At 41.4% G+C, this 15,488-nt stretch overlaps 1 protein-coding gene and 1 pseudogene across 1 annotated transcript; one reads left to right on the top strand and one right to left on the bottom strand.

The window, feature by feature from the left end:
* Positions 1–8,768: 8,768 nt before the first annotated feature.
* Positions 8,769–11,304, bottom strand: LOC122014205 (annotated as a pseudogene).
* A 900-nt stretch (positions 11,305–12,204) lies between these two features.
* LOC122016982 (probable glutathione S-transferase GSTU6) lies at positions 12,205–13,183 on the top strand. The gene is made up of 2 exons (XM_042574434.1): positions 12,205–12,599; positions 12,674–13,183. Exons 1-2 carry the CDS (start codon positions 12,261–12,263, stop codon positions 13,046–13,048), a joined length of 714 nt encoding a protein of 237 aa, XP_042430368.1. The 5' UTR covers positions 12,205–12,260; the 3' UTR covers positions 13,049–13,183.
* The last annotated feature ends 2,305 nt before the right edge of the window (positions 13,184–15,488 follow it).

Here is a 15,488-nt window from a genome sequence, read left to right as displayed (position 1 = left end):
AAAATGGAAGTTATTTTCATCGAAAATTATTTTTCCATGATAGTGTATGTTATGAGGAATGTATCCTCAAAATTTTACAATTTTTGAAATTTTCTGTGATTTTCTAGAGGTTTCTGAATTTCGGGAGAAGAAATCAGAAATCTGATATCAGACTTGTGGACCGATCAGGAGGTTGCCCGATGATGCTGGATCGGTCACTGTGACCGATCCAGGGAATCCCTGATCGGTCTGGTGACCGATCAGGGCGTGCCAAATGCTGATTTTTCGACTGTTTTGTCTGAAATTTCAGCTGGGAGTTGGTGTTTTGGATTTCTAAAGGGTTGAAACTCACCAAGACATTGTTGGTGCAATGGTCAAGGGGGAGTTAACCTTTAGGGGGAGTTTTACCTATTAGTCAAGGGGGAGTTGACTTTTAGGGGGAGTTTTTACTCCTAAAAGACTTGAGTGATATGGGATTATCACTAAGTTAATTATTAACTCTAGTGTCAAGGGGGAGATTAAGAGTTTCAATGAAAGGTATGGGGCTTTCATTAGGAAGAAACTCTTGACCTTGATTCACTCTTTTTGATGTGTGTCAAAAAGGGGGAGAGTAGAAAGGAGAATGGAGAATGTCTAGAGAATGTTCAGGGAAGAACATTGGAAAACCTAAGTTAGGTTATCGGGTTAACCTAACTTGATTATGGGTTTGATTATGGGTTTTATCAAACATCAAAAAGGGGGAGATTGTTGGTGCAACCTTAGGTCAAGGTTGACCCGGTTGACCAGACTCGAGTTGACTTGACTCGAGTTGTGTTTTGATGTTTGACGAGTTGTGTTTGACAATGGTTGTATCTTGATGTTTGACAAGGATACAAGCTTGGGAGATTGTGGGTGCAAGCCGTGGTCAAGGTTGACCTGGTTGACCCGAGGTGAGTTGACCTGACTCGGAAAAGTCCAAGCAGGGAGCTTGGCATGGGAAAAGTCCAAGTATGGAGACTTGGCACGGAGAAGTCCAAGTATGGAAGCTTGACACATGGGAAGTCGGAGAGGGCTCGGTAGCTCGTTCTCCGGACTGTGGTCAGAGAGGGCTCGGGAGCTCGTTCTCTGGACCGGATGGAAGTCGGAGAGGGCTCGGTAGCTCGTTCTCCGAACTGAGGTCAGAGAGGGCTCGGTAGCTCGTTCTCCGAACTGAGGTCAAAGAGGGCTCGGTAGCTCGTTCTCTGGACCGGATGTGGAAAGTCCTGGTGAGTGAAGCCAAGCAGACGGGAAAGTCCTGGTGAGTGAAGCCAGGCAGTGGGAAAGTCCTGGTGAGTGAAGCTGGGCAGATTGGAAATCCTGGTGAGTGAAGCCAGGTGAAAACCCTAGTGAGTAAAGCTAGGTGAAAGTCCTGGTGAGTGAAGCCGGGCAAGGGAAAATCCAGATGGAAGGTCAAGTAGGTCAAGGGAGTGATCGGATACTTGACACGAAGAGAAAAGTCCAAGTGGGTCAAAGGGATTGACCGGACACTTGGTAGGGAATCTTAGCAGGTCAAGGGAGTGACCAGATGCTAAGCATGAGATACCAATAGGTCAAGGTTGACCGGATATTGGTATGGAAGGCTTGGGACTTGATTTGGGCAAAAACCAAGCTCTGGATCGATCAGTGGATCGATCCAGTGATACGCTGGGTATCTGGATCGGTCTGGTGACCGATCAGTAACCAAACAGTAGCCTACTGAGTGTTATCTGATCGGTCTGCAGACCGATCAGGAAACAACGATCAGAAGGCAAAAAGCTCGGGAGAAAAAGAAGGGGATCGGTCCCCAGGACCGATCAGGCAAGCCCCAGACCGATCAGGCTGAAGCCTGATCAGTCCAGGTCCTAGCCGTTGCGTAGCAACGGCTAGTTTCTGCTGTGTCTTCTTCGCAGGTTATAAAAGGAGTTCAAGGGTTTCTACAGAGCCTCCTTCTTCCTCTTTGCTCCTGGTTGCTGCTACTGTTTCTCTAGAGCTTTGCTGAGCTCTCATTGTGCTGAATCTTCGGGGTGAGCTTTCGTGCTGGTTTTCTAGCGATTCTAGGAGTCGTGAAGCTGCTGCTTCATCAACAAACTCCGACGAGAAGGCAAGTAAGTGTTGTTCTCATTTCTGTTAGTCTTGTTCTTCTTGTTCTATTTTGTTGTACTCCTTATTGCTGTTGCAAAGGATTTGTGGTGAGGTTTCTCCACCCAGAAGGAGTTTTCATTAGCCGGTTTTCCGGGGTTTCATCCACCGACGGATTGATAGACTTCGTCCACCTTACGGACACGCCGAGGAGTAGGAGCATCATCTCCGAACCTCGTTACATCGGTTTGTTTGAGGTTGTCTTTCTCATTTTCGTTTCTATTGTTTATTTCCGCTGCGCTAACCTAATTCGTAGGAAGAAACGAACGATTTGGGGTCGGCTATTCACACCCCCCCTCTCTAGCCGCGACCATCGGTTCTAACAAAGGACACGTCGTGGAGTAGAAGCATCATCTCCGAACCACGTTACATCGAGCGTGTTAGCGTTTGTGTTCTTGTTTATGTTTCATTGTGTTAATTTCTATATTTTCGCTTGTGCAAACTAACCTTTTGTAGAGAAGAAATCGATTTGGGGGTGACCTAGCTATCCAACCCCCCTTCAAGCCGGCCACCGATCCTCCAACAGGGTGTCAGGCTTTGTTTGACGGTGGTCGACACGTGACCTCCTCCTATAGGCTGGCGGAGGAATCAAGGGGCAAATGAGTCCCAAACGATTAGAATATTCCCTGACATATGATGATTGTTCCCTGCAAGGCGGTTACCCTTCCCTGGCTCGCTTGTTTGTCATGTAGTGCTTGGACCTAAATCTGTACTCCTCGATCTGATTCCCGATCTACATCTGTCTGCTGTCATCCATGACATGTACGTCCCGACCTGTACGCCAGGTCTGTCTACCGACCCGCATCTGCTACCGACCCGTATCTGTCTGCTGTTATTCCTGGCATGTACGTCCCGATTTGTACGCCGGATCTGTATCCCGACCTGCATCTGTCTGCTATTATCCACTGGCCTGTGCGTTCCGACCTGCACGCCCGATCTGTATCCTGACCTGCTTCTTCCTGCTATTATCCATGGCATGTACGTTCCGACCTGCCCCTGCTATTATCCATGGCCTGTACGTTACGATCTGTATTCTGGAACTGTATCCCGACCTACATCTGTCTGCTATTATCCACTGGCCTGTGCGTTCTGACGTGCACGCTCGATCTGTATCCTGACCTGCTTCTGTCCGCTATTATCCATGTCCTGTGCGTTTCGACCCTGTCCTGCATATCATGTTTGGCGAGCTCCTGACCTGTCTTATTTGGCCTCCGCCTACCCTGCAAGTCCTGATCTGTATACCGATCTGTATACCTTAGTCCGCCTATCCTGAACTATGCATCCTGGTCTGCATATCCTGACCTGTACGCCTTAGTCCAACTATGTCGGTCCTTGCCTGTACGCCTTAGTTCGTGTCCGCATATCCTGACCTATCTGGGTTGGCCTCCGCCTACCCTGTAAGTCCTGATCTGTATACCGATCTGTATACCTTAGTTCGCCTATCCTAAACTGTGCGTCCTGGTCCGTATATCCTGACCTGTATGCCTTAGTCCGACTCCGTCTGTCCTTACCTATACGCCTTAGTTCATGTCTGCATATCCTGACCTGTCTTGGTTGACCTCCGCCTACCCTATAAGGCCTGATCTGTATACTGATCTGTAAATCTTAGTCTGTCTATCCTGAACTGTGCGTCCTGGTTCGCATATCCTGACCCATACACCTTAGTCCGACTGTCCTTACCTGTACGCCTTAGTTTGTGTCCGCATATCCTGACCTGTCTTGGTTGGCCTCCACCTACCCTGTAAGCCCTCATTTGTATACCGATCTGTATACCTTGTTATGCCTGTCTTATCCTGTGGGTCCTAACCAGCGAGCCTGAAGCTGCCTATCTTAACCTGCACGTCCTGTTCCGTATATCTCGACCTGTACGTCCTAATCCACATACCTCCATCTGTGCATCCTGATCCGTATCTCCCGACCTGTACGTCTTAATCCATGTCTTCTCTTAGTCCGTGCTCGCTTATCCTGACCTGTACTGTAACGCCCACCCTTCTTACCCAAGGGCGGCGCTACGATCTTATACTACTTACGTACATGCTTTAGTTATACTATAACAGCGGAAAATTTTAAATCATTCCTTTTTCTTAAATAAGCATGATATCACATATTCTGATTAGTTCGAATGTGCATATATTGATCATATAATTAAAAATATTAATTTGTCCGAATCGTTCTTGCCGAGCCACCACCACACACATCACTATCTGCTCCTCCTGCTGCTCCGTTGTATATCCAGCCCCCATATCTGCGGTACAAGGAAAGTAAGCTATGAGCACTCATGGCTCAGTAAGTTCCTTTCCTACTCACTAAAACCGAATTCATATCATTGCATATCAATATCATGCGAGGTATCATAAGCATACGACATACAAGGGTATCATATTCATATTCATATCATAATATCACATGACATTATATCTAATCATCAGATAATTCAAGCACATATGTAGGCAATGCATCATGAATTTGAAAACTTATACTTATAAGTACTTGAAATTAATATCATCATTAGAGGGGATCCCGGTTTGTACCACATACATAATGCGCGCGCTTCATAGGTAGGTCCAAGGTAGCAAGTCTTGAACCCTACCATGCATACATACTAGGCCCGAGTCTTACTCCATCGACCTAGGGCATTCAGAGGCCCATTACTGACGAGGCCCGAGTCTTACTCCATCGACCTAGGGCACTCAGAGGCCCATTACTAACGAGGCCCGAGTCTTACTCCATCGACCCCGGGGCGTTTACGGAGCCCACCCTTGGTACAAACCATACAAAAATAACTTATCATGCATAACTATCATATCATGTCCCTAACAATCTTTCATGCATTCCCTTTTTCATTTCTTTTCATTATGTATAGCATTTCCTATGCTATAACATATCATGGCATATTACATAATACAATTTCATTTCTTCTCATTATGTATAGCATTTCCTATGCTATAACATATCATGGCATGTTACGTAACATAATTTCATTTCTTCTCATTATGTATAGCATTTCCTATGCTATAACATATCATGGCATGTTACATAAGATAATTTCATTTCTTCTCATTATGTATAGCATTTCCTATGCTATAACCTATCATAGCATATTACATAACATAATTTCATTTCTTCTCATTATGTATAGCATTTCCTATGCTATAACCTATCATAGCATATTACATAACATAATTTCATTTCTTCTCATTATGTATAGCATTTCCTAGGTTTCTTTCCCTTTTTCTTTTATTTTCCTTCATGGCCGAAACCTACCAGTCCTTAAGCTAGGTTTCTTAAGTGGCCTAAAGCATGGAAAGCCTAAGTAAATATCATGGCAAAAGTTACTAAGAACATCATACACAAAATTGGATCATAAACAAGCTAGGACTCTTGTGATCTTACATGTCTTATATCATGTAACTAATTTTCTACATTCCAATTAAACCTGAGAGCATTAATCAACTTTCATATCATAATATCACAGAGGTCTTGAGCATATTAATATTTTTGTTTAGGCTAATCTAAGCTATCCCTTTTATCATGGCCGAAAAAACCTAAAAAGTTCATGAGTTTCTAGCAAGGTGAACACCCTTTAAGAAACTTTATATCCTATCATAGGAGCATGATTATTTAAATTTTTTGAAGGTCTTTCTAACCCTTAACCTTTCTGGTCCGAAGCATACAAGTGAGTTTTCTTTTGGTTCCAATTAATTTCCAAGCAAGAAAACCATAGAAAGGTCCTTAGCATTTCATAGAGGGAACCTTGCACTAGTTTGGTTAGACAATAATTTTTTCCTAACCTCTTTACAATATTTTTGGTTGAATTTCTAGGGCTAAATACTCCTCTGATCATGCATCATATGTGTATAAAAACATAGGGAAAAACTTTCTTACAAGACATAGAAAAATCATCATGAAGAGAGGACTTATACAAGTATTCCTAGATTGAAAAAACCCTTTTGAATCCGAATTTTCTTAAATTTGTTTCTAGCTTTAAAAATCCTCATAAAAAAAATCTGAAAATACATAAGAAGCCTTGTACCACAGGTGAGGGGAAGCTTACCTTCTTTGCTTAAGTTTCCTAGAGTTGAGAACTTACTTGTGGACCTTTCTTCCTTGCTTGCTTTGCTCGGCACCAATGGAGGAAGAAGTGGCTAGGTCTTTTGGTGGAGAGGAGGAGGAAGAAGAGGAGGCTTCTTCCTCTTGTGTTGCTCGGCAACAAAAAGAAAGAAAGAAAAGAGGGAGTGTCTCAGCACCTCTAGGAGAAGAGGAGGAGAGTGAGTTGAGGATGAAGCCACCCCTCCATGCCTATTTATACTAAAATGAGGGGAGGAAAACTTGACTTGATTCATCCTCCTTATTTATTTCTCCTCTTTAATGATAAGAATATTCTAGAGAAATGCTTCTTGAGTTCTCTCTTTTCTTTCCTTTAATTAAAATTCCTATCTCTCCTCTTACAATATCCTCTCCTATCACACTTGGTTAACATATGCATGCATCCACAAGAGAACCAAGGATCAAAACTTGGTTATGTATATTTTTACTTCTTTTTTTACTTCCTTTTCCTTTTAAGTAAAAAGAATCCTTTCTTATTCTTAACTACTTAGTCCTTTCTCTCCTTATCAATAATTCTCCTATCCCCTTTGATATCCTATACATGTTCCTTCCAAGAGGTCCAAGGTTCAATCCTATTTCTCTTCTAACATATTATTGATATTCTTTTGTACATAATAATTCATATATCACCATATTATGCATTATGCATAAATATTTCATACACATATATATTATCTCATATTCATTCCTTTTGTTTACATTAATTCCATGTATTATAAATATAGATGATTTATATTCTCAACTTTATTTTCTTTCATAAAGTTTTAATCATCTAAATCCTTCCCATCTTAATATTCAACTTAGAATATTTACACCTTCTTTTCACTACCTTCAAACTCTCATTATTCTTACTTTCTTATCTAGGCTTTCTAGGGGTGTTACATGTACGTCTTAGTCTGATTCCGCCTGTCTTGACCTGTATGCCTAAGTCTTCCTCCGATTACCCTGACCTGTTCACCTTAGTCTGACTCCAGAGTCCCTACTTGTCGTGCAGGCTTAACCCCCGTCTGCCACGTCATCTTGACTTTTGACTACCACGTAGACCAGACCTTTGACTGACGCCACGTAAGTTTGACTTCTGACCTCCGTGTAAGTTTGACTTTTGACCTCCACCTGGGCTTAACTCCTGACCACATCGGCTATCCGACCCCTCACTCACGCACCGTATCAATCTTGATTATTCATTCAAAGTTATCAATGATAACCGTGCTTAGTTTAGGTAATCAACTATTCCAGAGTAATCATATATTTCCGCCATCATCAGCAAACATCGTGAATTCGGGAATTCAATCCAGAATGAGATTACATCCAATTTTTGAGGTTTTTATCTATTTCGAGCTTATTGAGAATCTAGCGCAACTGTTCATTCTTACCGAAGACTCGACGAGGCTGGAGGACTCATGGGGGCCACATGAAAGACTCGTCGGGTGTAGATGACACAGCAAGAATGGAGGTGGCAGCAGGCGGCTCATCGGTCCCATGAACAGTTTGTCCGACAAGCTATGCTCGTTGTCGTCATTCCAGCGAGAAGCTCACACACCTTGCTCGTCGAACGTAATCACCAGAGGCCGGAGGTGGCAGCAACTCAGTGGAGGTTCGTCGAGCCGGAGGTGATAGGTGGCTCATCGAGTCAGAGGTGGTAGAGTTTCGACGGGCGACAATTTGATCGACAACGTGCGCGAGAGAAGATCGCACTACCTTTTTTAAATTAAATATTTTTTAAACTTAGGTTTTTAATTAAAACTATATAAATCTATTTATTTATATACATCTCCATTAATAATAATAATATTATTATTATTTAATGTACTAAGTTATACACTAAAATCTCCCAACAAATTTTTATGAAAATTTAAACAATCTTTAAATTATATTTTATTTCCCTTATAATTTTCTAACTCTTTCTTTATTTTTAGTATACTTAGCTACGTACAAAATCCATAGTCCATTGTCAATAAACAGCGCAATTAGTCAAAACTTCTCACCTCCTGCGCCTATAAATAGCTGAACCACTACCGACGATGTAGTCAGCCATCATTCGCCAACACCGGGATCAATTTGCAGTCCCATGGCCGGAGTTGCAGCGGAGGACGTTAAGGTTTTGAGTGACCCGCTGAACCCCTTCGTCATTAGGGTTCTCATCGCGCTCCGCCTCAAGAGAGTCGAGTACGAGTTCATGGAGGTGCAGTTAGCAGAGCCGAAGAGCGAGATCCTGGTGAAGTCCAACCCGGTGTACAAGATGGTCCCCTGCTGCTCCACCGCAAAAAATCTATCTACGAGTCCGCCGTCATTGTCGAGTACATCGACAAGGAGTAGTTCGACAACGGCAGATCCTCCTCCTTCCTCCCCGCCAACCCCTTCGACCACGCCATCGCTCGGTTCTAGGCCGCCTACATCGACGACAAGTCGACAAGGTAAAGGCCCTGTTTCAAAATCCATCAAATAAAAATGTATTTAACTCCAATTTATTAATAATTTATTAATATTTACAGTGAAAAATATTAATAATTATATACAAATCTACATAATTATAATATTAACACCAATTTATTAATTTCAAAAATACAAATATTTATTCAAAAATATTTATGACATAAATCCACAATATATACACCCTACTTATATACTTATAAAATCATGGGAACTTGAATAGTATGGAACAGCAAAAGACAACATAAAACGAGACATGAATTCTTGTATCGACTAGTCCACTGCCGCCTTAGCCCAGTGCTCTACTGTTGCTTGAACTCGTTCTTCCACTGCCGCCTAGGCCCGATCTTTCGTCGACTGTTCTATTGTCGGCACCTAGACTCTCAATTCTTGATTTTTTTCAGACCTTAACGCTTGCACTTTAGCAGATAAAGAACAAGGACAGCTCTCAGCCTAAGAGTACACATGAGATTATATATAATAAAAAAATCAAGATGATTATTTTGTTAATAAAAAAGTAAATTGTTAGGAATCATAATGAAGAAAAAAAATAGTTGGAACAGTAGAGGAACTAACAATATTAAGGAAACCCATTAAATATATGATATCGAATAGAGTACAGTTCGATCTCTTGTAATCTACCTTTAGAAGAGAATATGGGGTTGAGCATGTCTCTTCTCTTGCAGAATGACAACAATCAAGTGCAAGTATATTGGCCAGCGATCTATTTATTTGCGCTGGGATAAATGGATCTAGGACAGACTTAGTAGAGCTGATCCAGTGTTCATGGCTATTCCTGAACTCGTGGCTGTGAATAAAGGACAACTATTATTCAGCGATCCACCTACATGATATAACAGTTTTTAACCAGACAGAAATATGATACTTAAATGATAGAAAATAAAGTAAAGCATCTCTTAAGTCTATCTTTGAGCAAGGACTGAGATTACGAACAAGATTAGAAATTGAAATACATTGTCTGTGGTTCTAAACGACTAAGAAATGATAATTAGATAAAATACCTAGATTACAACTTCAGGCAAGATATTAACAAATTCAATGTGTTGTAAAGGAATGAATTTGCTTTTCGCCTAAAAACAATCATAGAATATCTACACTCTTAATTATCTTGTAAGGTTGTTACAAAGAATTTACCAGGAACTTGAAGTTGTTGGCATAACTAAAAATGTTGGCCATGGCTGCCAAAATCTTCCCTTTCATAGCAATGGCGATTCAATTGAACGCTCCAATATCTGGCAAAATGGTATCTTAGGCTATATATTTGCAGAAATTATGCCGTGGAGAGAAAAAATCATGCTTCCATCAATTCAACTAATTCATCCAATATCTCATAAATCTGCCCCACTTCAGGATGAATTGTATCACCGGAATAAAACTGGTGAACCCTTTTTTCCACCTCAATCCAACTACATCCTGGCAACTTATTTCCACCCAGTTGATTCAGTCTCTTTCTAACCTTCCCAACATCTTCCCATTTGCCATACTCGCTGTATAAATTTGCGAGCATGAAGCCATAATCCACACTCTTAGGTTTGAGCTCAAGTAGCTTCCTCAGTGCCAATTCAGCCTAGTCCTTGGCACCATGAACCCTGGCACCATTGAGCAAAGAACCCCACACAACCTCATCAGGCTCAATTCTTATATCCCTTACGATAACCATTGCAACATCAAACCTACTAGCCCAGCTAAGAAGGTCTATGACACAACCATAATGCTCAATCTCGGGATCAATTATATAGTCTCAAGTCATAGAGTTGAAGTAATCAAGCCCTTCATCCACCAATCCTGCATGAGTACAATCATTCAGAAGCCCCATAAAAGTGACTTGATCAGGTTGAGGACCCTCTTGTTCCATCTCAATAAAGGTTTCTATCGCCAAACTGCTATGTCCCTGGAGAGCCAAGCAATTGATCATGGAATTCCAAGATGTAATGTTCTTCTCAGACATTGTAGAAAAAATCCACCTCGCTTTCTTCACATTGCTACATTTGCCATGCATATCAATGAGTGCATTGCAAACAACGGGACTATCTCCCATGCTGTTTTTGAAGACATACCCATGGAGGGATTTCCCAAGCCGGAGCATACCAAGGTGTGCACAAGCGGAGAACAGGCATGATGCAGTCGTCTTATTTGGCAGTGTGCGATCGACAACCATCCTGGAGAAGAATGAGAGCGCCTCCAAGAAAAGACCAGTCTGGGTGCACCCAGAAATCACTGCATTCCAGGCAGGGACATCCCTCTCGGGCATTTCTTCAAACATGAAGAGGGCTTTTCCCATCTGCCCTGTTCGCATATACCCGGTGAGAAGTGCCGTCCAAGACACCACATTTCTCTGAGGCATTTCTTCAAATAGACACCGGGCAGCGTTGGTGTCAGAGAACCTGGAGTAGGAATCAAGGGGCGCACTGCGCACGACGGCGAAGTCGTGGAATCGGGACTTGGAGAGGGAGTGGAGAAAGCGGGCGAGGCGGGGGTCGGAGCAGGATTTGAGGGAGGGATAGATGAACTCGTTGGGGCGGGGGCACCACGGAGCATGGCGGCGAAGAGGCGGAGGGCGGCGGGGGAGTCGGGATCAGGGCGGGAGGCGTAGGCGGAGATGAGGGCGGAGTAGAGGAAGACGTTTGGAGATTATGAGGCAATCCTCGAGCAGTAACGCCGGGAGAACTTCATCACCGTTTTGGTACGGACGCGGCCCATCTCGGCGTAGGCGGCGATGAACTCTACTTCTCTGGCGGCGCCGCCGCTTCCGCTCGTGGAGGCGGTGGCATTTGTGTGAGATGGGGCAATACATCGGATCGGACCAACGTTAGGCTATACGGGCCGGACACGATCTAAGTCGTGTTGGGCGAGCCGAGTCACAGGCAGCTCAGCCCATTTTACCTCTCTAGTTTGGGTGTAATTCTAACCCAACTAACTTGAGTTCGTATTAAATAGGCTCGTCCAAATTGAATTAGATGTAAATTAATTTTTAAAAAAAATTGATATGTTCAAGAAAATTTTTTTAATAAAATATTTAAGAATAGACACATAAAATAATAAGGTCCATAAAATATTACATGATGATTATAAATTTATGTGTCTGTTTTTAAATATTTCATTGAGAATTTTTTTTAAATGTATCCTAGCATATGTCATTTTATAACGGGACAATGATGCAATGATTAGCTTGTCTAAATAATCAAGATCAAAAATTCAAATCAGAAGATTTTTCCCCGCAGGTAACCAAACCGATGATACTTGAATTAAAAAAAAAACAAAAGTCAATATTGGAGATGTTTTTCTCTAATGAAGACAAATTTAAGAACACTGGTGGGTCCAGATGGATTGACCACTACGAACACTTTCTTTTATTTTCATGGGTAGAAACGGTCAGGATTAATATCTTTAGTTTGATTAGTCTAAACTGAACTATTAGCGTGGCGTAAGCAGTCACGTCATCACACTTACCATAAAATTATTCAAAATAGTAAATAAACAGTGATTTTGATCCAACCTTCTCGTCTACTGCGCCTATAAATAGCCGAACCACCGCCGGGGATGTACTCAGCCATCATTCACCTGCATCGACATCAATTTGCACTCCAATGGCCAGAGCTGCGGCAGAGGACGTGAAGGTTTTGGGTCACCTGCTGAGCCCCTTCGTCATCAGGGTTCTCATCGCCTTCCGCCTCAAGAGAGTCGAGTACGAGCTTGTGGATGTGCGGTTAGCGGAGCCGAAGAGCGAGATCCTGGTGAAGTCCAACCCGGTGTACAAGATGATCCCCGTGCTGCTCCACCGCGGAAAACCTATCTGCGAGTCCTCCGTCATCGTCCAGTACATCGACGAGGAGTGGTCTGACGACGGCGGATCCTCCTCCATCCTCCCCGCCGACCCCTTCGATCGCGCCATCGCTCGGTTCTGGGCCGTCTACATCGACGACAAGGTAAAGACCCCTGTTTTCGAAATCCATCGAATAAAAACAAAACATCTGACTCCGATTTCTTTGATTTGTACCAGTTGCCTTATTTAATTAGGGCTTTGAGGTGGGAGAAGGAGGCGGCCAAGGTGACGGAGTTGGTCGGTCAATTTCGGCAGGTGCTGGGTCGGCTGGAACAGGCCTTCACGGAGTGCGGCAAAGGGAAGGGCTTCTTCGGCGGGGACGCCGTCGGCTACCTGGACATCGCGCTGGGGAGCTGCCTGGGGTGGATCATGGCGCTGGAGAAGGGTAAAAGCGTCAAACTTTTGGATGCGGAGGAGCTTCCTCCGCTGGCGGGATGGGCGGAGCGGTTCCTAGCGGAGGAATCAGTGAAGGGGTTGGTGCCGGACGCCGACGAGCATCTGAAGGTTTACGAAGTCGCGACGGCGAGGACGAGCGCTACTCCTGCTGCATAAGATCTTGTGAGATCATAAATGATGTGAAATTAGGATTTGTGAGTTGAGAATTCTCTTGAAAACAATAAATAAATGGGATTTAAATACAGTTTATAAATTTCAGTGATAAATAATGGATTTAGAGTTTGATATTTAGGTACGATGTATTATTAGATTTTTTTTAAAATAATAGATAGTAAGTAAATCTGAGAATACTGCTATTAGAATGGGTCTTCATATACTGCTATTATTTTTTTTTATTAATGCTGTCATAAATATTATTTATCAATATTGACTTTAATTGAAAATCAGTTCATCAACCTTTACTCTAAACATTGGTTATGTGAATTTAGATAATCATGCCTAACCTTGTATGTGAATTTAGATAATACAATAAAATTTTCTTTATTTGAAGATTTTAATATATAATCTAGTGCAATATTTTACCATATCATTCTTAATTTAATAATGATATTATTATTATTATTATTAGAGATATATATAAATAAATAAAATGGGACGATATATTTTTTTTTTTTTGTTTTAGATTTTTTTAGATAATTTTATTAGATTTAGATTAAGTATATTTAATTTATCTTAAATATAACTAGAGTTAATTAATTTAATTTAATAAAGTTTTAATCAAATATCAAAGTTAAAAACAAAAAAAATCATTTGTCATCTTCCTCCTCGGTTCTACCACTTACTATGGCCGCCCACTGTCTGTTGCCACCTCCGGCCGCCTGGCCTGGCCTCGTCTTTTGAGCAGTTAACATGCACGCACGAAGCTTGGGCAATGATCTGCACGCGTGAAGGAATGCAGTGCCTGCTACCGCCACCTGCTGCTACCTCGTCGACACCGCCCCACTGTTGATCCAGCACTACCCCGATCGCGCTTGACGACTTCGATGGTGCTTCGATCGTTCATAGAATTCTTGAGAGTTAAAAGCATTTGAACCGACTACTTTTATCCAATTTCCCCTGAATAATTAGAAGTGGTATACAAATAAACTATATATTTTATTTTTATTCATTGCACGTAGTGAAAGGTGTTGAAGATCGGCTACGTTGCAAATGATTTGCAACATTTACATTGAGGAGATGATTGATTCATCTTTCTCAACGTACGTATGCTGCAATAAAATGAGTCATCAAAGCATCAGTTGCAAATTGATACTTTCATCTGATAAATAGGCGTCTAAGAAATCTCGAGGAGGTAGTGAGGTGATCGTGAGTGAGCAAAGAGACGAGCATTTGGGAGCAGCAGAGGTTTTGATTTGTGGATCTTGAGAAGAGTTTTTCGAATCAGTTTCGTGATCATTCTTTCAACAGCAAACGCTTAAAGACCAGTGACCAAGTTCTTCTCAGGAGATCACCGTACTGGTTTTATTCTGTGTTTGTTTCATACTATCAAATATACAACAATGGTATCAAAGCCATTTTTGAAAGCATGGAGAATTCGCGACATTACGATTTCAGCGATCTCTGCCAGAATCGCATCCCGAATCACGATTTCTACCCGGCTACATGGAAATCGTGTAGTCCTCGGCGGCATAGAGTCGCAATAGAGGAGCACCAGCGACCGTGTTTAAATACCAGTGAAAGTTGGCCGAGGGAAGCCTCGTGTTTGTCGCACGATAGAAGATGAACAATGCAATTTGACGACACATTATTTTTTTCTGTTTTAATCGATTACTCAATCGATTCATTTAGTTAAATCGATTAATCAAAAAATTGAATCGATTAAATTCACGGAACAGTAATTCATGTACTTAATTGATTCATCAATCGATTGAATTCATTTTAATCGATTAATCAATCGATTCAATTAATCTTAATCGATTAAAAAGAAAAAAATGAGATGAACAGTGAAGTGCTGTTGGCGAAGCACAGTAAAAAAAACAAAGGTTTTACCTGCTGTGCTTGTTTAAAATTTAATTAAATATATTTATTAATTAATTAAATACATATAAAAATATATTATTAATTAATAAATATATATTTAATTAATTTATGGTTCAATTAATTGAAAATTGAACTAGACCAACTTGTTCAATCAAACTCTGGTCTAGTTTAAATCATTAGTTGATTTAAGTAGACCAGTTTGATTTAATGATACATAGATCTGGATCAAATCATTTATTGGTTTAACCAGTTCGGTTTATTATTGAATTAATTGGGATGATTTTGATTACATAAGTTGGGGTGATCGAATATGAACAGATTAGTTCTATTGTGTCAGATTTGATTAAAAAAAAAGAATTAGATTTGTTCTAATAGGTCAGACTTAATTCAATGAGTATTAGATTGATCAAACAGACCTAAGTTTAGTCAATAAGTTTGAGATTAACTTAAATGGGTCAAAACAAACATAGATAAGACATCCTCTATCTAATTAGACTAGTTCTGATTGTAAAATAGTCTGAACACAGAAGTTAGTCAATAGATCAAATGTGTTAGT

Source organism: Zingiber officinale, chromosome 8B, assembly GCF_018446385.1.
Source record: "Zingiber officinale cultivar Zhangliang chromosome 8B, Zo_v1.1, whole genome shotgun sequence".
Lineage (NCBI taxonomy): Eukaryota > Viridiplantae > Streptophyta > Magnoliopsida > Zingiberales > Zingiberaceae > Zingiber > Zingiber officinale.
This window is presented reverse-complemented; position numbering and strand designations above follow the sequence as displayed.

Bases quoted from the DNA above. Each gene is read 5' to 3' on its own strand.
- LOC122016982 (XM_042574434.1), top strand. From the start codon at position 12,261: ATGGCCAGAGCTGCGGCAGAGGACGTGAAGGTTTTGGGTCACCTGCTG. The intron at 12,600-12,673 runs GTAAAGACCCCT...GATTTGTACCAG, and splicing joins CCGTCTACATCGACGACAAG to TTGCCTTATTTAATTAGGGC.